Here is an 18,728-nt window from a genome sequence, read left to right as displayed (position 1 = left end):
TTGTATGGCAACGGTTGGGTGGTGAGAAGTTTCGGTTGGATGAAGCATGAGGTCAGAGTGTTGGGTTGCTAGAGAAGGCAACCAGGGATAATTGTGACATGTGACAAGGAATGTGAGTGTTTGTGTGTTTGTGAGTGTCTTTGTTGCTAGGAGCCCTAACCAATGTTAGGCAGCGAGGCGTTGGGTCAGCCCCACTCAGCCACCGAAAGCGACCCCGCCAAATCTTGCGTGGGCAGCAACGACGCGGCACATTTTCACTTTTCGCCGACGACACTCGACGCCCATCCACTTATATACTGCCGTAGTCGCTCTTTGGGTGCGGGTCGAATTCACGCACCCTCTCGCCTACTCGTTGACAAGAGCGATTTAGTCGCCCCCGCAGCGCCGTTCACGCCCGCCGTCGCTACCCTACCAACCCAACCACACGACTCATCCCTGCGACGACCGACGTCACAATGGCCGACAACTGGGAGCAGGAGGAGGAACGCCTCGCGCAGCAGGCGCAGGGCATGAATCTCAACAACACGCCCACTTTCACACCGGGAGCGCAGTCCTTCACACCGGGCGCGAGCGCTTTCGTCCCTGGCCAAGCCTACGGTGGCTACGGTGGCTACCAGCAGTACGGCCAGCAGCAATACGGTGGCTACAACCAGTACAACCAACAGCAATATGGCGGCTACCAGCAACAACAGGGTTACCCACAATACGGGCAACAGTACGGTGGGCAGCAGGGAGGTTACCCACAATATGGACAGCAGTACCAGCAAAACTTCCAGGCCCAGCAGCCGCAGCAAGGCCAGGCCCCCGTAAGAATAGCAAAGCGAGGCGACGACGTGGCTGCCTCGGACAGTGCTGCGCCTGCTGAGGCCAAGAAGGACGCCCCCAAAGCAAAGGTTCTCTCAATTGGCGGCGACAGCGCACCCAAGGCAAAGGTCTTGTCCATCGGAGGCGAGGCCGCAGCACCAAAGGTCGAGAAGGCAGGCGGCACAAAGGTCCTCAGTCTCGGCACACCAGCCGCGCCATCGGCCGCGAAAGAAAAGGCCGACAAGGAGAAGGGCGCCCCTGAAGCCGGTACCAAGGTCACCGCTGCGAAGGCCATTGAAAAGACTGGCGAGGCCACCCCAGCATCCGCAGGCTCTGGCAGGACTTCGCCAACCCCATCCTCTGGGCGCAATAGCCCAACACCCAAGGAAAGGGCTGTTGAGAAGAAGGCGGCACAGGACGTTGAGAAGGAGGTCGAGGAGGTGGTTGACGAAGCCACTCTTGCTGAAATCTACGGCAAGGAGCACGTCAACATTATTTTCTTGGGCCACGTCGACGCAGGAAAGTCCACTCTCGGTGGCAGTATCCTGATATCGACCGGCATGGTCGACGAGCGAACTCTCGACAAGTACAAGAAGGAAGCCAAGGACGCCGGCCGTGAAACCTGGTACATCTCGTGGGCGCTTGATTTGAACAAGGAAGAGCGACAGCAGGGTAAGACTATCGAAGTCGGTCGAGGTTTCTTTGAGACGGAGAAGCGCCGCTACTCCATTCTGGACGCACCAGGCCACAAGACATATGTGCCCAACATGATCAGTGGTGCCTCGCAAGCAGATGTCGGTATCCTCGTCATCTCTGGCCGTAAGGGAGAGTACGAGACGGGTTTCGAGAAGGGTGGCCAAACCCGAGAGCACGCTATGCTGGCCAAGACCCAAGGTGTCAACAAGATTCTCATCGTTGTTAACAAGATGGACGACCCGACCGTTGAGTGGTCCGAAGACAGATTCAAGGAGTGCACCACCAAGGTAGTGGCCTTCTTGAAGGGTCTCGGCTACAACCCAAAGACCGACATCAGTATGATGCCGGTCAGCGCACAGACATTCACTGGTATCAAGACCCGTGTACCAAAGGTAAGCAACCGGTCGTTTGTACATAAGACGTGAACTGACTTCAGAAATAGGAACTGGCGCCATGGTATGACGGTCCATCTCTGCTTGAATACCTCGACAACATGCAAGCGCTCGAACGTAAGCTCAATGCGCCATTCATGATGCCCATCGCCGCCAAGTACAAGGACATGGGTACGATGATCGAAGGCAAGATTGAGTCCGGTATTATCAAGAAGGAGCAAAAGTAGGTCACGTCTTGATAAATCACCATCGGCTGCTTGCTAACCACATAAAGGTATCTCATGATGCCTAACCGACAAACAATCCACATCTCTGCCTTGTACGGTGAACAGGAAGACGAAATCCCTGGCGCGACTTGCGGTGACCAAATTCGCGTGCGACTCCGAGGTATTGAAGAAGAAGATATTCTGCTTGTAAGTAGCTTGATCGATGCTTCGCCTAAGATCACTAGCTGACTTCTTTTAAGGGTTACGTTCTTTGCTCACCAAAGCGACCTGTCCACTGTGTCTCCCAGTTCGAGGCCCAGGTCGTACTCCTTGACATCAAGTCTATCCTCACAGCCGGATTCAACTGTGTGCTCCACGTCCATGCAGCACAAGAAGAGGTTACCATTACCGCCCTGTTGCACAAGCTAGAGAAGGGCACTGGACGCAAATCGAAGAAAGCACCAGGATTCGCCACCAAGGGCATGAGCATTATTGCACGCCTGCAAGTTACCGGTACCGCTGGAAGCATCTGTGTAGAGCGATTCGAGGATTACCCGCAGCTGGGTAGGTTCACGCTCCGTGATCAAGGTCAGACGATTGCCATTGGCAAGATCACCAAGCTCATCACGGACACCGAGGCTTAAGGTTTTGAATAAAATGTAGCATGACGGGGACAAACAGATCTGGAAGAAGGGTAATGGCGAAGCCTTTTGCTACCGGAACCACGTAGCCTGTGGATCGACAGCGTTTGGACGCAAGGCCAGCATAGACCAAACATCCAAAACAATATGACTGCGACTATTCTTTCGAAATCATACATGAAATCTTTCACGTTATATGTTACTTTACAGTCTTTGTGTACATATTCGTAAGGTCATCGGAGTTGGTCGTGGCAAAACTGCAACGAGACAAGCCTTTTAGTGCCGTAATCAACAGCAACCTTAATTCACCTTCCAACTCGGGAAAGCTCATGCACAAAGACATGTCCGGAGGGCTAACTGGATGCGTGTAGATGAATGCATGACGTCATACTGCGTCCTCTTACCAGGAGCCTCTTCGCGTTAGAGTCGCGATCCCAGCGGTCTATGCTTACGTCATCCACTCCCGCGGCCAAACTTCGCGACTGCGTCACTCCAACACCGAACAAAGCCGTCAGCACAACTCAGCGCACGCCGCGCAGATCCCCACACGCACCCGCCCACGATGCAGGGCTTCAACATGGGGCGGTACTACCCGCCCGACGCCTCGAATCCTCCAAGCTTCAACAACTCCTCACACCCACTTGGCAAACGCGCAAACAAAATCTCCCAGGGCATCCTCACCGTCCGCTTCGAACTCCCCTTCGCCGTGTGGTGTGATCACTGCAGCCCACCCTCCATTATCGGTCAAGGCGTACGTTTCAACGCCGAGAAGAAGAAAGTCGGCAACTACCACAGCACGCCCATATGGAGTTTTCGCATGAAACACAGTGCTTGTGGTGGATGGTGGGAAATTAGAACGGATCCGCAGAACAGCGAGTACGTTGTTACAGAAGGGGCACGGCGAAGGGATTATGGGCCTCCCGGAAAGGGCGATGAGGCGTTAGCGGAGGGAGACCTCAAATTCTTGACTGAAGAAGAGAAGCAGAAGAGGAGGGAGGATGCTTTTGCGAATCTAGAGGGGAAGTTGGAGGACAAAGGGATTGAAAAGAAGAACAAGGAGAGAGTTGAAGAGTTGTATGATAAGGCGGAGGTCTGGAGGGACCCTTACGAGGTTAACGCGAGACTGAGGAGGGACTTTCGGGAAAAGAGGAGAGCTTGGAAGAAGGAAGATAAACACAAAGAGGGCATGCGAGACAAGTTCAGTCTGGGCCTTGATATCGTGGACGAGACTGAGGCAGACCGTACAAGAGCTAGGTTAGTCGAGTTTGGTGCCACGGCGACAGACCACCGCAGGCTTGGGGAATTGGAGTGGAAACCTCTTTTCGCAGACACCAAGGTGGAGGAGAAGGCTACAAACGACAAGGCTAGTCATTCTATACCCCCGACGAAGAAGCTCAAGGCGGACATAGCCAAGGAGAAGAGTCGATTGGGACTGCAGCAGACACTAGTCGGAAACACGAAAGCCACGATTGATCCGTTTCTGCACAGCAGTAATAGCATGCCAGTGTCGAGAGTCAACCTAGGCATACTGAAGAGGAAGAGAGATACTGATGGGAGGGGTGCAGGCGCAGTGCCCGAGAAAGCAGACGTTGAGGCACTAACCAAAAAGCCTGCTCTGCTTGGGTCTCTGGTGGACTACGATTCCGATTGATCTTATGCTCATATACGGGCTGATGATTGATTGACCCCTTCGTGATTTTACTATGGCATTGGCCGGCGTTTGGGTCAAGGAGCATATGATACCCCCATTTCCTATCCGTCACGTTAGTAATTTCTAGTATTTCGAATCGAACGAGATTACGACAGATGTGCATTCGAATAATGATAATTTCCAAGTAGATTAGCACTCGTGCAGTCTGCCGCCTTAGAGGCACCAACAAGCACTACCCGTACACCCAGCCGATCGGGTTATCTTCAGCTGGTTGCGAAGGTATATTTGGATACACAAGGGCTTAGATGAGTGGCATGTAAGTAAATTTGATTAGATAGAAACGAATGTAGTAAATTCAAGGCTAGCATAACATCTGTTCCACGTTCAAGCTTAGTTTCACGACCGTACCCGTCATACTACTAATCTGTAAGATGTTAGATATACTAACACTAGCTTATGTCTTGTTCTAAATCTTGACCTCGAGTTTAACCACTATCAACGAATCTGTTCCGTAGCTGATACTGGGTAGTTGATACAGAATCGTAGGTGGACTTGATCAATATGCACTATACCAGCCTGTCTCTACACCTTCTGCTCCTTCATCCACTTTTCCGCCTCCTCCTTGTACTCATCTCTCCACCTAGTCAAAGGTGGCCTCTCATTCACAATGTCCCCCACACTCCATAACATACGTTTCTTATCCGTCTCTTCTGTGACCTGGTCGTCGGGACAAATGATGTAAAACTTCTTGGCCTGCATTTTAGCGTACATGTAGTCTGCAACTTGGTCTGCTGACCATGCGCCTTCCGGCTTCGCTTTTTCCGAGCCGGGCGCATTCCCGGACTGCAGTATATGTCAGTGATGGAAGAGTGATGTACACGTAGAATGGGTGACAAAACATAGCGCCGAATTGAAGAAGGGATGACTTACGAGACCAGTAAACGTCCACCCCGGAACCAACAAATGAACACCAATATTCGTATCTTTCAGATCATAGCTCAGATGCTCGGCGAGGCTCTTCACAGCTGCTTTACTGGCGTTGTATGCGGGATTACCAGGTGGATTCGTAATACCCTGTTTACTCCCCGTTATCACAATTGCCGACGGCCCTTTCCCATCTCGTTCCTTGAACGAAGGAACATAGGCGTTGAGTCCATTAACCACACCGCCTAGATTGGTAGCCAGGATTTTATCAAAGTAGTCTTCGTCGCCCCATGTTCCCTTTCCGATTACACCGGCGTTGAGCATAAGGAAGTCGACGTCTGTACCAACTTGTTCGCGGATCGATGCCCAGTCTTGGCGTGAAGATACGTCGGCTTTGATAAGTTTTACCTCGCCTTTGAGGCTCTTGCCCGCAAAGTCGAGGGAAGATTGGTTGAAATCAACAATCGAAACACGCATTGCGTGTTTTAGACAGAGTTGTGCGACGGAGTAGCCGACGCCAGATGCGCCGCCTGTGATGAGGGCGTGGGCCGAGGAGCGGAAGACTGACATTGTGACGTCCAAAACAGTCGATTTGGCTTGAAAGAAACGCGGGAGAAGTTATCTTTTGGTTGATCGAGAATGAAGAGCGTTAAGGCGGGGTGGTGTTATGCGGAGTTACGTTATCTCCGAGAAGAGGTCCACTCGAAGTTAGGTTCACTTGCGGGATGAAGTCATCACAAAATGCGAAGCTTTCCTAGTCACTCCATTACAAAACGCAGTGCGATATTAGGCGGGAAGAAGAAACTGAAGGGCTGATCCTGTGTGTACGTTTGTATTAGAACTATGGACGAAAGAAAATGGGGGTATCTACAAATGATATGAGCTAGCTGTCCTCGTCGTCTTAAGCTCGTTTGCTATCTCACTGCTTCTCACGTGCAGCAGCAAGTGTTTCCAGCCCTTCTTGCGCAGTCTCAAACCTTTCAGCACCCGGCCTCTCCTCTGTCTCTCCTTCTCCCAGCTTTGCCTCCGGGACACCACCGCTAAAGAGTCCCGCGCCCTGGCCAGCAGTGAAGTACCGCTCAACATGCGGTCTCTCCTCCTTCAAAACCTGTTCATTGACACTCTCAGCCACCATACCCATACTACCAAGCTGTTTCTCTTCACTCTGCGCGTCCTCAACAGCAGGAGGCGTAGTTATGTTCACACTCGCAAGCGTGAGCGTACTAGCATTAACGTCCTTCCCATCCAGTCCATTGACCTTGAGCCTGAAAGGATACGCTATACCACCCGCCGTCGGGCGTGTAGTCAGCGTGTCAGTCGCCGGAATCACAGTACTGTCATTTCTAGGGTTGTCCGAAACAATGATATTCGGTGGCAAGCCAGGGCTGCTGAGCTCGCTTGTAGGAGATGCAAGGGGTGATGTGGAACGCTCTGGAGCGAGCGTCGTTGCTTCAGCCAGACCAGGATGCGGGACAATCGATTCGATTTTCGTAAGATCGTCCATGGGCAGTTCGGTTTGGCCTCTGTCTGTGACGGCCGAGTGGCGTGAACGTGAGCGGGATCGTTTTACATCTGCAGCGGCGAGTCCATCGGCACGGTTTCGTTCAGACTTGCTGTTTGCGGTGCCGTCCAAGGTGTGGGCTGGATCTTGGACGGAGGTAGAGGCTTCGATGTCGGGATTTTGGTCTGCTTTCTTCTCGCGTACGATCTGCGATGTGTTAGCAACATTACCCTTTGCAGGTCATCAGAAACGGTGCACTTACGGTGGCTTCGTCGTGTTTACTACCCCAGCCAGACCACATGGACATGCCCCAACTCCTCTTTGCAGCTTTCTCGGCCTTCATGCCTTTTATCCTTCTACCAGCCAAGGCCGTGGGCGGTGGCGTCTCACCCTCAAAACCTTCGAAACCTCTTTGCATGTCCTTGATACGTTGTTTCTGAATCTTGATCTTCTGTTTAGAGAACTTGTTGTTCCACTGAGCTTGCGCTTTCATCCATTTGCTCACAGGCCCTGTCTTTGGTACGCCGACATCAATGCTGGGCATATTCAAAGCAGGAAGTTCCTCTTTCGGTGCAAGTGCATAAATACGGCCGTGTCGGTCGATACGTTGGCGGATCATGTGGCTCGAAAATGGTGGGATGGGATCACCAGCTCTGCCCACACGTGCATCTTGGGTGGCCTTCTTCTCCGTCTTCGTACGATTGGCCTGCGCGTTCGAAGACTTGGGATCATCTGACGATGACCCAGAGCCTGCTCTATCCGAATCTGACGAGGTACTTGAGTCCTTGCTCACGACAGATATGTCGTCGTCATCAAGGATGTCGATGGACTTTTTCTGAGCTCGTGCAAGTGCCCAGGCACCGAACTGCGCAATACTGCGGTACATGTGCTTTGCTGGTCGGGTAAAGCTGAGTGTAGGTGTGACGTGACACAGATCGTCCCAAACTTGGAGCTGAACATTGGTGGGCTTGTAGCGGGCGACTTGAGCCTGTATGGATTCGGCGGTCTGATTATTGGATGGGGGTGGTACGTATGCCAGTGGTTGAGCAGCCTTGTGAGCGAGGTAGATTTGCTCGTCTCTGAGCAGCTCACCGCCACCCGTCTGTATCAGTAGAGGCGGCAAGCCTCCAAGTGTTGGTTGTAGAACTGGCGAGACCAGAGGATGTGTCAACAGGTGGTTTGGCACATACATCTGGATCTGGTCCTTGATCTCCACCCGTACATCCTCAAGCTGCACGGATAGTTGACTCTTTGGTCCAACACTGTATTTGTCATTCGAAGCAATCCAAATGTCTGCATCTTGCCCGGTGACTGAAGGGTCGACAATGTCTGCAAGAGGGGGGCGATCTCCCGATTGGACTGAGTATCCGCGTACGCGCTCCGCCTTGGCCTTCTTCTTCGCGGCACGATCTTCCTTCTCAGCTGAGTTGCTATCCTTCTCGGTGGTGGTCTTGGATGAATTTTCGATTTCGAGCATATCATCGGCGTTGGGCGGTGCTATAGCGTGTTAGTCGTACGACAGCAGGATGGAGGAAATCAACGTACGCCAGCTCATACTCGGCTTGTGGATGAAGCCGTGCGAGGGAATGTAATCCATCTTGTCGTCGCCCCCAAGACTAGGGAAACTGTGTGTCAGGTCTACCCAGGGACTAATCAGGATCGCACCTGCGGGGAGTGGTATGCCTTGGTCGCGCATTGTCACCAGCATGCTCAGGACCATGCCGCCACCTGCCGAGTCGCCTGCAAGTATAATCGTCGTAGGGTCGTGTTTTTCTTCGAGAAGGTAGAGGTAGGCCGCCAAACCTGGCGTAGTCAGTATGCATTCTGAGGTATCGATGGAGGTACTTACAGTCATGTAGACCGCATGGGAAAGGAAATTGGGGCGCGAGTCTGTACTTGGGCGCCAACACTCTAGCCTTGAGCTTGCGCGCATGTCGTTGCATCTGATAGCGATGCTCATCGACGCTGCCGAAGAAGTAGGCGCCGCCATGAACGTAGAGCATGATACGGTCGCCTTTGGTAATGGCCAATTGTTTCCTCGCATCGTAGTCTTTGCGCATTTCGATCCACTCAGCTTTGAGTGTTGTTCCCTCGCGTCTCCACTGTTGGATTGTTAGCTTGAATCGCATGTGAACACTGACTCTGCCCTGACCTGCCACCAATTCTTTCCTCCGACGGCTTTGATGCCTTCAGGTCCCAATTGCGCATTGAGTAGCTGTGCTGAGCGCTCCAGCAGGTTGTTCGGAATCTCCACCACGTTCACGTGCACCCAACGCGGTACTGGGACCCATTGCGACGTGAATGCTTGTAGTTCGTCGACCGTGTGGAAGGAAGCATAATGGAGAAAACGGCGGATAAGCTCAAGGCCTTCGTGGTAAGAGATATGCGCAGTGGGCTTCTGCGCAAGCGGGCGACGATTGAGGTAGTGCGAGAGGTATGTCTGAATAACCGTAGGCGTCACTGCGGCACCGACAGAGATGGTGTTGACAGGCATCGCGACTCAGGTTCAGGGGTGCGGAGCTACCGGAGATGGCTTACAGACGCGCCCAACTCTTGTCGCGTAGGAATTTGTACGATATGCTGAGGGTTTTCGCACCACTAGAAACAACGACCCGCGTTCTACCAAAGGAAAATGTACAAGCAAGGAGAGTCGAACGGGAAGCTTCGTGAGGCTTAGGGGTAAGGAGAGTGGAGTCCCCCGGATTTTCGTTGCTCTTGTGAACCCCTGTACGACCCACCTGCACGACGTCATCGAGACCCTTTTCTACATTATCCGAGCGTGTGAACCACGAGATGACAGTTGATCGTTACTACCCCCAGGAATGCAAAACCCACCTGGTACCCAACAAATCGTCGCGAATAATCCGACCGCGAAGAAGGTACCGTATGCCGGAACAGATCAACCTGCGCAGTCTCCTCGACCATGTTACTCCTAATCTGCGACCGCTCGTCAACGGCCGATGCAAGAACTCTCGTATGCTATGTTTATAACTCGGGCTATTCCGCTAAAAGTTCTACAACATATGTCTGAGAACGTAAGCTCTTGGTCGTCTTCCCACATTAATCATTGCAAATAAGATTCGATTGAGTTGATTTTACTGTCTATGGAGGAACGCCACACATTGCTCGGATACGGCTTTCGTGGCTTCGTACAATCGGTCAAACCCAAGAGATGACAACAACCTCGGGACGACTTCGAAGTCAGGAAATATGAAAAGTACCAGGCCTCCATGAATTACTAAGATGCACACGGCAAGCAACAGCGGTAGTGACCAAATACCCTCGGTACAAAATGCACTCTTGGCTGACGAAGCTGCGACTGGGGTACCGGAGATGGGTTATGGGAGAATTATCAGTCGGAAGACGACGCTAGGAATACCCGGATATATCACTTTACTACCTAAGAACGTGGTTGGATACAAGGCAGCGCATGGCAGCAGGACGTGTAACAGACAGCGAAAGTGCGTGAAACACTCAACGTGCTCGAAGTGCACGTCCCAGATGTACTTGCTCCGTTCCCGTCAGACCAAGCGCAACGAGTTTTGCACGATGAACCGAATGTTCATGCAAACTCTAGATGCATATAGACGTGAACCATGTACGACTGAGAGGCTGCTGTCTTGCAATTGAATGTATGAACAGTCGTTGATCCGATCGATTGAATGGGGCGACCGTTGCTCGGCCGCATTTGATGATCGCAATTCAAACAGGACTGAGCACGCTTGGAGATGACGGTGACTGTACATCTACTGTCCAACACCATAAAGACACCAGAGGGGGTTTTCGCAGCATCATTTTCCTATTGTCTACATGGTCGGTACTCAGAGCTGCAGCATCCAATGATCTTACCGTAGGAGGGTACAATTGAGAAAGTGTCTACTTTTTCCTTGGATTGACGTAATCGGCCGGAGAAGCTTCACGCTACCACGCTAGCGGCCGTCCGAGACACTGAGCATGAAAGACGCGAACCAGATCAGGCATGAAGACGGCCCGATGTCAGGCTCACCCTGTCCCCCTGATGGATATCGTAGTCGTGTTGCCGGGTGCGCGTTCTCAATCTCCCCGAAACCTAGCATTTTCGTAGCGCGCAGAGGGGTGGGGCTCTTCTCGACACGCTGGCATGACCATGTCCGCTCAGTATCGCGATGTCTGAATGACGAAAGTTAGTAATAGTACGTTTTCGTCCGTTTCCTGCTTGAATATGGGGTCGCCAAAGTGCTGGAACGATACACTGCTGACTCAATTCTCCGGTTGGAGGTTCTCTGACTGGCCTAACAGTAGCAAACCTCTGCCAATACGAATGCGACGTCATCATATTGGAGCAGAACAAAACGCTTTATTCGGAAAAGCATAACGGCGGATTTTCTCTCGGGCGTTGGGGCCGAAAGATGTTCGAACAACACATCCCTGCTCCTGATTTGCTTGGACGCTGTATACGCAGTGAACGGCTCTTGATATCTTCTCCGGAAAAAGATGAAACGACGCCTGTGCCAGAAGAGCATCGTGTTGTAACGACTACTTGGCTCGATGTGTACCGGGTTCTACTGCGAGATGTTGTTGTAGAATCCGAGGAAAACTGGAAAGCAGCGAGCAAGGCACGCCCAATGCTCCGCATAGGCGCAACTGTGCACAATGCACATTACGAAGATGGCAAATGGACTATCACGTACCACTCGACAGCCACCAATCGTATCGAAACAGAGACAGCTGATATGCTCGTTGCCGCAGACGGTGCCCAGTCTACCATACGAAGGCTCATATCACCAGGTGTGGTGCCCAGCTACGAGCAGGTCGTGGCCTGGCGCGGCCAAGTGCCAGCTGATGTCTTTGTTGATGAAGGAAAGGAGATTGATGAACAAATCAAGAAAGGCCTGATTGTCTGGTACAAGATGCACGGATCCCAGTATATCATCTTGTAGGTATTCTGTTCAAGCATCTGATACTTGTGTTCTGACTACTATCAGGTATGGTGTGCCAGGCTTTGACGGCGCTGATGCGGTAATCGAATGGTGTTGGTATCACCCGTACGATCTGGGTACCGACCGAGAGCTTGAAGATGTCATTACTACGTTTGTGGACCGAGGGCGTCTTGTCAAGGGACGTGCAGAGAAATGGAAGGATTATCTTGACGCCGCCAAGAATAAGTTTCCGAAATTTGTTTGGGAGATGCTCTCAAAGTGCGAGACTCCTTGGATCACCAAAGTGATTGCTGCTCCTCTGACCATGAGATCGACCTCTATTCATGAGCTTGATGAAAACACCGACGACGAAGAGACCGATGACGAAAATTGGGATCAGAGTGGCGACACGTCCATTTCGTCAGCGCAATCAGAAAGGCTCTGGTTCGCCGGTGAGGCTTACGCTACACTTCCGCCTTTCCTGGGTTCGACCTTTGAGCCTGGTGCCGAGCATGCTGTGGCCATTCTGAACCGCATCCAAGGTGAGAGCGACGAGAGAGAGCTGCAGAGCTGGCAAAGCGGGGGTACGGCACAGAGACTATGGTCGAGCAAAATGGCTGGCTGGGAAGGGATGAGTTTGCCTCACACCGAGGCTTGACGTCGGGAATCTTGTGCGCAATCTCTGGAACGCGCAAACGGGTAGAATATGTTCCTGGATCCTGCAGAGGCTGCACCTTATGACCAATTACAAATCCAGTTCATCTCATTGTCGCATATTTGGTTGCCATTGGCCTTTTCCTCTTCGACCAGAGTGACAAGCTCTGGTATAGTATCTGCGTTCCACAAGTCATCACTTACGGGAGCAGAAAACTGTAGATTGTGCGATGAAAGCCGATCCAGACACTCGTCATTACTCGGCATCTGCGTTTCACAATAAATCGTCCACACATGATACAAAGTCAGTGCGAACCGTTTCGCTTCCTCGATACCGATCCAGATGTGGGGAGCAGTGTGAGGAGTCAAAGCTGTTTGCTGATACTGTTCAAGCATACTTGTATAGCTGAACATGCCTCTCTTTAAGCTGCTGTTCACGATAGCGACCAAGATGTCTTGATCAGGCGCAGGAAACTCCAATACCGTGCTCGACGCTTGTTTATCGGCTGTCAAGGGGAGGATTATATTCAGGAGAATCGCCTGATAAGTGGCCATGGGCCAAGTGGATGCCTCGCTGGTTATGTCGGAGTGAGAATCATCCCACGTGCACTACAGGACTTCGTGAGCGTTGAGCGGTAGATCCCAGGGACATTATACATACGCGCTGACGCCGGATCGATGCCATCAGCGTTTTGTGCATTTCAATTGCTGCCTCCTTTGCACCTTTCTCGTTACTAAACCACAGGCCTGCCATCACTACCGAATGAACCAGTACTTGCGATTCTCTTTCCGGACGAAAACTTGACTTGTGAAGGAATGACCATGTTGGATGAAACTGGGTAAAGTATATGGCTAGGTATTTGTCAAGGTTGGTTGTTTCCTGATCCGGGCTGCAGAACGCGATTTGTGCGGGTGTCGAGAGTGTCTGTAGCTTATCCTCAGGGTCATCAGATATAGCGGAAGAGCCATAAGAACACAAAAGCCCTCGTTGAAAGCACGATTCGCATGGTGTGCCTGTGCTACATTGTATTTTTCGGGCCTTGCAGTGACAGCAGGCCCGAAGTGCTCGGGATCGGAACGACTCCTTGCCCTTGTGGTGTCGTGAAATATGGCGAACCAAAGTATCGCTGCAATCTCTAGACGTCAACGCTACACAAACGACATGGAAATCAAGAGCGCGTACCTTCGACCAACCACAGTCGTACAGTATGGGCACGCATACTCTTTTGGTTCAAGATGCTTCTTCACGTGACGATTGAGATGTTCTCGCCGCTGGTAACTCGAAGTACATTCAGGCCACGAACACTGGAACAGGGCAATTTCAGGGTTTCCGGCCATCTCGCTGAATTGGGTTCAAAATCTTGATATTGAAAGGTGCAGCGTAATGCGCAAACGTGCAGAGACGCATCCGTGGATAAATCCTATGACTAGATGACAAACACGATCCTAGCTGTATCGAGACTAGCGTCGGACCGGTCTCGGCTCCCGTGCGCCCGAGTTGTTGTTTCCGAACACCGACTAAAGCCTGCCGGGTATTGCGCGGGGCTACTACATCATGTAACGGTGCGCGAAAAATCAACACACTAGGTTGCCGTGCAATTCCAGTCCCTTTGGCTCATGCTGCAGGTTTCGAGCTACGCGAATCTCTGTTTTTGGTTCAGCATTTATGAGTCGAATAACAGGATCGAGCCATTGAACCTCCTGCAATGGTCCAACGAGACGAGGCTACCAAAAAGACTAGTGGCACAACCATACGACTCGACTCGTTCTTTGGGTAGGTGGACGCCTTGGTTTGACATGCCGTCAGCTATTCGAGTGGGGCCTTGAGGCGAGCACGGTGTGAGGAGGGGTTCGAGTGCGGCGTTGTGGGCAAGGCAGGGGAACGTTGGTGATGAGGGAACTGCAGGTTGGAGACTGCGCGGCGGTCGTAAGAGAGCGACGGTTTCCAGTAGGTGTCGGTGGTGAGGAAGCGGCGTCGCGGGTCGAGGTCGACAAGAGAGCCGCGAAGCTGATGGCCGGCGTCGGAACAACGCCCGTCGTGACGCTCTAATGGTGATCCTGTGACGCCTTGGGCCCTTGTCCTTCGTTTGGCGACAGGGTCGGTCGGTGCGTTGGAGGGTGGCCGAACATCCACGACCGTGGCCCTCGATTGCGTCGCTCTGTCAGCCGGGCCATGACGGCGCTGAGTAAAGAGCATGGGCGCCATGTGAATGCGCGCAATTAGCGGAGGCGCGGGCGTGGGCGTAGTCGTCATCGCGGCAGCTCGTCAGTTTCGCGTGTTGGTTTGTGCCAAATATCCTGGACCGCGGCCCCCGATCGCATCGCTCTGACAGCCGGGCCGTAAAGGCACTGGGCAAGGAGAGGCTCGCAGCCAGTCGAGGATCATAATCGTTAACGCAAGACGCTGGTGCTAGCAGGTCAGAACTTTACGAGTACTACGCATAACTTGAGGTTTCATCAAGATTATCGTTTGTCGCACGCATGGGTGAGGGTATTATAGACAGAATAGCTAGAAGATAGTGTATGTTATTCAACGTGTACATAGAAGCTGTTGCCTTTTGTCAGCTGCATAGGGCATGCTTGTTGGAGAAAGCTACCCTTGAGGCGACAGTCCAACGGCGATCTGCTTCACTCTGACCTCGTCTAGAAGATGAGCTACGTTCTTGTCGGCCAGGTCGAATTCTCTTTCAATGAGATCTTTGCGCTCCTTTGACCTCGGCTCAAAGACAGCAACAAATGGTTTTGGTCCAGATACAAACCCAGTTGTAAACATTTCTTCTGATACGTTGATCCTTACGCCATCTTTAGAGCGTATGTTGAACGCCCAAAGCAGCCTTGCCATCGCTATTGCTAGAGAGTTTCGTGCAATGAATCGTCCAGGGCAAACTCTTCGGCCGTATCCAAAGTTGCTAGGCTGAGACTTTTGAATCCATCGTTCAGGCCGGAACACTTCTGGTGAGTCAAAAGTGCTAGAGTTCTGGTGCATCGCGGCGAACACAGGAACCACGATCGAGCCCTTAGGTATCAAATAACCTTTGTAAAAGTCCTCCTGAGTCGTAGCATGCGGAATCCCAGCTGGCACAATGTGCCGCCATCTAAAGTTTTCCCCCACCACAGCCTGAAGATAGGGCAGGTTGGTCAGATCTTCGAATCCAGGAAGATGATTAGTACCGACGACTTCGTCGAGCTCTTTCTGAGCGGCAGCAATCCAATCTGGGTAGGATACGCACGCCAAAATGAAAATCTGCAATTGAACTTGTGTGGTTTCGACGCCAGCATCACACAGGATACCAAGGTCCCATGCTATTTCTGTCGCAGAGAGATCTTTTGCCTCCTTTGACTTGTTGAATTCTTTGGCCCAATTCCATCCCTTGCGCTTAAGGGCGTCTTCCATGTTGGCCATGTGGAGATTTTCCCACATCTGGTACCACGTCTCAGCGGTTTTCTTCCATGGCGTCAATGGTGCTGGGAGGCTGTTGAGGGACGGGAAGAGATCGACTACCCACGCGCCGACCTGACCGGCAATAGTGAAGTTCTTAAGACACTCGTGACTGGTCTGAAGTTGCCATTCGTCGCCGGTGATGATGCGCATGCCGAAAGTGATGGAATATACGATGCTCGCCGCAAAACGCTCAAACTCCTTGGGGAAGTCGTTTGATTGAAGAAAGTTTTTCAAAAGCTGTTTGCTCTCTAGGTCCTGAATTGCTGTGTAACAGGCTGACGCACGCGGGCTGAGCACAGGAGCTTCTAGTCGTTGATGCAAGAGAAAGTCACCATCGAATGGCTTGAACATTATGTGCTTGCTCTTGCACGTCAACTCTTGTGCCATGACCTTGGAATATCAGGTCGCTATTACAGCTGTCGGCAGAATGGACTTGGGACTTACCATGCGTGGCCGACTACTGTAGATCATTGCCTTCTTGTCGAGCAGATCTTTGGCTACCTCATTGTCTCCAATCAATATCACATTCGTACCGCCGAAATTGAGGTACACAAGAGGACCATACTGCTCCACCCATTTCTGGTATGTAACCCAGACTGCTTCTTTGGGAGCCTGGTGTAAGTTGCCGAGAATGGGCAGACGAGGCGGTCCCGGAGGTAAATTCGAGTCCTGTCGTATACGGCGCCAGAGGTACAATATTGCCAACAGACTGACAACGAATAGGACTGTTGGTGATAACATGGCCATCGTGACTAGGTTGGAGTGGTTTATATCCAGAAATTCGAGGCATGAGGGAAAACGCTGTTTGTTCGAAGATGCGATACAAGGCGATAACGGGACATGTTTCGAGCTTTCGGTGCCTCATCTCATGCGAGGCTTCGATACGTCCCACTCCCTGAATTTGAGTGGGGCGGACCACGGCCCGTCCTTTGTCACATCCAATGACAGTGCGTGGGACTACCGGGTTAATACGAGCGTACCTAGGTAGCGTCGTGTAGGATTGCGGCACAGCTTGAGCCATCAAATCATGAATACTCATGAGACGCTCATGCAGGACTTTAGGCCAGTAGGAAAGTGCGACGCGACAAAAGTCATACGGCACAAGCTTGGCATACCTGAACGAGCAATAGCACGCTCGAATGACCCTGATACTTGGACCCAGTATCTACAGGAGCAGTATGTGAACGATGCTCTGCCCTGTGGAGTGTGTTGTGAGTGACATTGTGATGTTTTCGAGGTTTGTCGCTGCTCCTTTCCGCTGACATGCATGATTATCGAAAAATCCTCAATGTTCTTGGGTGGATGCTGGTCTCATTTTCAGCCATCTTCGTCCTAGCGCGATCATATACACGCACACGAGTCGTGACGACGACTCTGGGCTGGGACGACTGGTGTATGATTGCTGGCCTGGTGGGTTTGACTTTAGACCTCAGTCCTACGTTCGATTGCCATTGACTTACTGGAACATCAGATATTCGCTGTAGTGTGTACATCGCTCGTAACAGCCGGCACTGCGCACGGCCTTGGACAACATGTATGGGACATCAGTGATCCAGAAGATCGGGCTGTGGCTACCATGTACGTGCTGTTGGCGCCTTGCTTCTCCATCGTCAGCGCCTTCTTCACGAAAGCCTCCATCATCATCGCATTAATGAGAGTAAGTACACAGGACTATGCAATAGACGTAACTCTCAGCTTACCAGCCTAGATCCGAGGGCACACGGCGTGTCTATCGCACAAGTGTATCGCGTACGCCCCTCTGGTCGTCCTACTGATCGGCTCCACACTCTCATGCTCTGTCATGATCTTCTTTTGTTCGCCCGTACAGAAGTCTTGGAGGCCGCAGATTGAGGGCACATGCTTGAGCCCCGCAATGCTGGATGTTGTCGGAAAGTCGGTCTCAGGTATGTTGGAAGAATGCCAATGTCTCTGCCAGGTGCTGAAGCCTCAGTGTACAACGCGATGATGGACGTCTTTTGCGCTATAATGCCGTACTTCATCATAAGGACTTTGAACATTCCTCGAAAGGACAAGCGAAATCTTGTAATACTGATGGGTGGTAGCATCCTGTAAGGTCACCTCACCGCACTGTTGTTGCAATTACTGACGTTGGCAGTGGCACATTCGCAACCATCATGAAGATCGTAGCAATGGGCAGCATCTCCAATGTCGCGGACATGACACACTCTTGGTCAGAGATAACGATCTGGTATCTGTGAGTATAGTATTATTGATCACAAGGGACTTTGACTCACTCAAGCAGGACTGAGAACAATGTCCTCATCATTGCTGGATGTTTCCCTGCCCTGCGGCCGTTCTGGCGTGTTGTAATTGGCAAATACAGCTCGTACCTCTCGTCGAACGCATCACGCAAAAATCCTCTACGAGGCGAAAACGGACAATCAACCGAAGACAAAGAGCTGCAAGTGTACACGGTGGGATCCCAGCCCAAATTTGGGAAGAAACCCAATCTGTATTCGACAACGACCCGCGTCAGTAGTGAAGAAAGGTTGTGTCCCAGATTAGACGGAACTTCTGTGGAGACCATTGAAAGGATCCTGCACAACCATGGAGACGAGCGCTTCGAGCGTCAGGCCTGCATTGCCAGCACTCGGACAGGTGGAACGTCGCCCAGCGATTGCACGAAAATAATAGTTACCAATGAGGTAGAGATCAAGTGAAAAGCGTGTCCAATTGTTTCATGCCAAAGTCCTGTGTTTGTGGCATGCCAGTAGCGCCTGGCCCTGCCCACCCCGCCCCGACCACCGGTGTCACCCTGCATCGGCTTTCTTCCTTATCCACCGCGCCATCTAGCAGTAGTGAAGTTATAACGCGTCAAAGTCCTATTATTATAGTAGTTGCGGTGCTTAACTGACACACATAATCATCTCGCGCACAGACACGGTAGCGTCAGACCAG

General features: G+C 51.8%; 7 protein-coding genes across 7 annotated transcripts; 4 read left to right on the top strand and 3 right to left on the bottom strand.

The window, feature by feature from the left end:
• Nucleotides 1-260: 260 nt before the first annotated feature.
• Nucleotides 261-2,901, top strand: ACET3X_001486 (uncharacterized protein). The gene is made up of 4 exons (XM_069446782.1): nt 261-1,892; nt 1,943-2,115; nt 2,167-2,305; nt 2,359-2,901. The coding sequence occupies exons 1-4, from the start codon at nt 456-458 to the stop codon at nt 2,740-2,742; spliced, it is 2,133 nt and encodes a 710-aa protein (XP_069311728.1). The 5' UTR covers nt 261-455; the 3' UTR covers nt 2,743-2,901.
• Nucleotides 2,902-3,301: 400 nt separating this feature from the next.
• ACET3X_001485 (uncharacterized protein) lies at nt 3,302-4,390 on the top strand (the record flags this gene model as incomplete). Its single annotated transcript, XM_069446781.1, has 1 exon — nt 3,302-4,390. The coding sequence occupies one exon, from the start codon at nt 3,302-3,304 to the stop codon at nt 4,388-4,390; it is 1,089 nt and encodes a 362-aa protein (XP_069311727.1).
• Nucleotides 4,391-4,972: 582 nt separating this feature from the next.
• On the bottom strand, nt 4,973-5,884 carry ACET3X_001484 (uncharacterized protein; the record flags this gene model as incomplete). The annotated part of the gene is made up of 2 exons (XM_069446780.1): nt 4,973-5,233; nt 5,321-5,884. The coding sequence occupies 2 exons, from the start codon at nt 5,882-5,884 to the stop codon at nt 4,973-4,975; spliced, it is 825 nt and encodes a 274-aa protein (XP_069311726.1).
• A 349-nt stretch (nt 5,885-6,233) lies between these two features.
• Nucleotides 6,234-9,309, bottom strand: ACET3X_001483 (uncharacterized protein; the record flags this gene model as incomplete). The annotated part of the gene is made up of 5 exons (XM_069446779.1): nt 6,234-7,022; nt 7,078-8,312; nt 8,361-8,618; nt 8,665-8,917; nt 8,968-9,309. The coding sequence occupies 5 exons, from the start codon at nt 9,307-9,309 to the stop codon at nt 6,234-6,236; spliced, it is 2,877 nt and encodes a 958-aa protein (XP_069311725.1).
• A 2,110-nt stretch (nt 9,310-11,419) lies between these two features.
• On the top strand, nt 11,420-12,371 carry ACET3X_001482 (uncharacterized protein; the record flags this gene model as incomplete). Its single annotated transcript, XM_069446778.1, has 2 exons — nt 11,420-11,730; nt 11,780-12,371. 2 exons carry the CDS (start codon nt 11,420-11,422, stop codon nt 12,369-12,371), a joined length of 903 nt encoding a protein of 300 aa, XP_069311724.1.
• A 2,589-nt stretch (nt 12,372-14,960) lies between these two features.
• Nucleotides 14,961-16,556, bottom strand: ACET3X_001481 (uncharacterized protein; the record flags this gene model as incomplete). Its single annotated transcript, XM_069446777.1, has 2 exons — nt 14,961-16,199; nt 16,254-16,556. The coding sequence occupies 2 exons, from the start codon at nt 16,554-16,556 to the stop codon at nt 14,961-14,963; spliced, it is 1,542 nt and encodes a 513-aa protein (XP_069311723.1).
• A 1,054-nt stretch (nt 16,557-17,610) lies between these two features.
• ACET3X_001480 (uncharacterized protein) lies at nt 17,611-18,490 on the top strand (the record flags this gene model as incomplete). Its single annotated transcript, XM_069446775.1, has 4 exons — nt 17,611-17,713; nt 17,761-17,878; nt 17,926-18,024; nt 18,073-18,490. 4 exons carry the CDS (start codon nt 17,611-17,613, stop codon nt 18,488-18,490), a joined length of 738 nt encoding a protein of 245 aa, XP_069311722.1.
• Between the last annotated feature and the right edge of the window lie 238 nt (nt 18,491-18,728).

This window comes from Alternaria dauci, chromosome 1 (assembly GCF_042100115.1).
Source record: "Alternaria dauci strain A2016 chromosome 1, whole genome shotgun sequence".
NCBI classification, from domain to species: domain Eukaryota; kingdom Fungi; phylum Ascomycota; class Dothideomycetes; order Pleosporales; family Pleosporaceae; genus Alternaria; species Alternaria dauci.
Note: the sequence above shows the minus strand (reverse complement) of the source record. Positions and strands in the feature narration are given on the sequence as shown.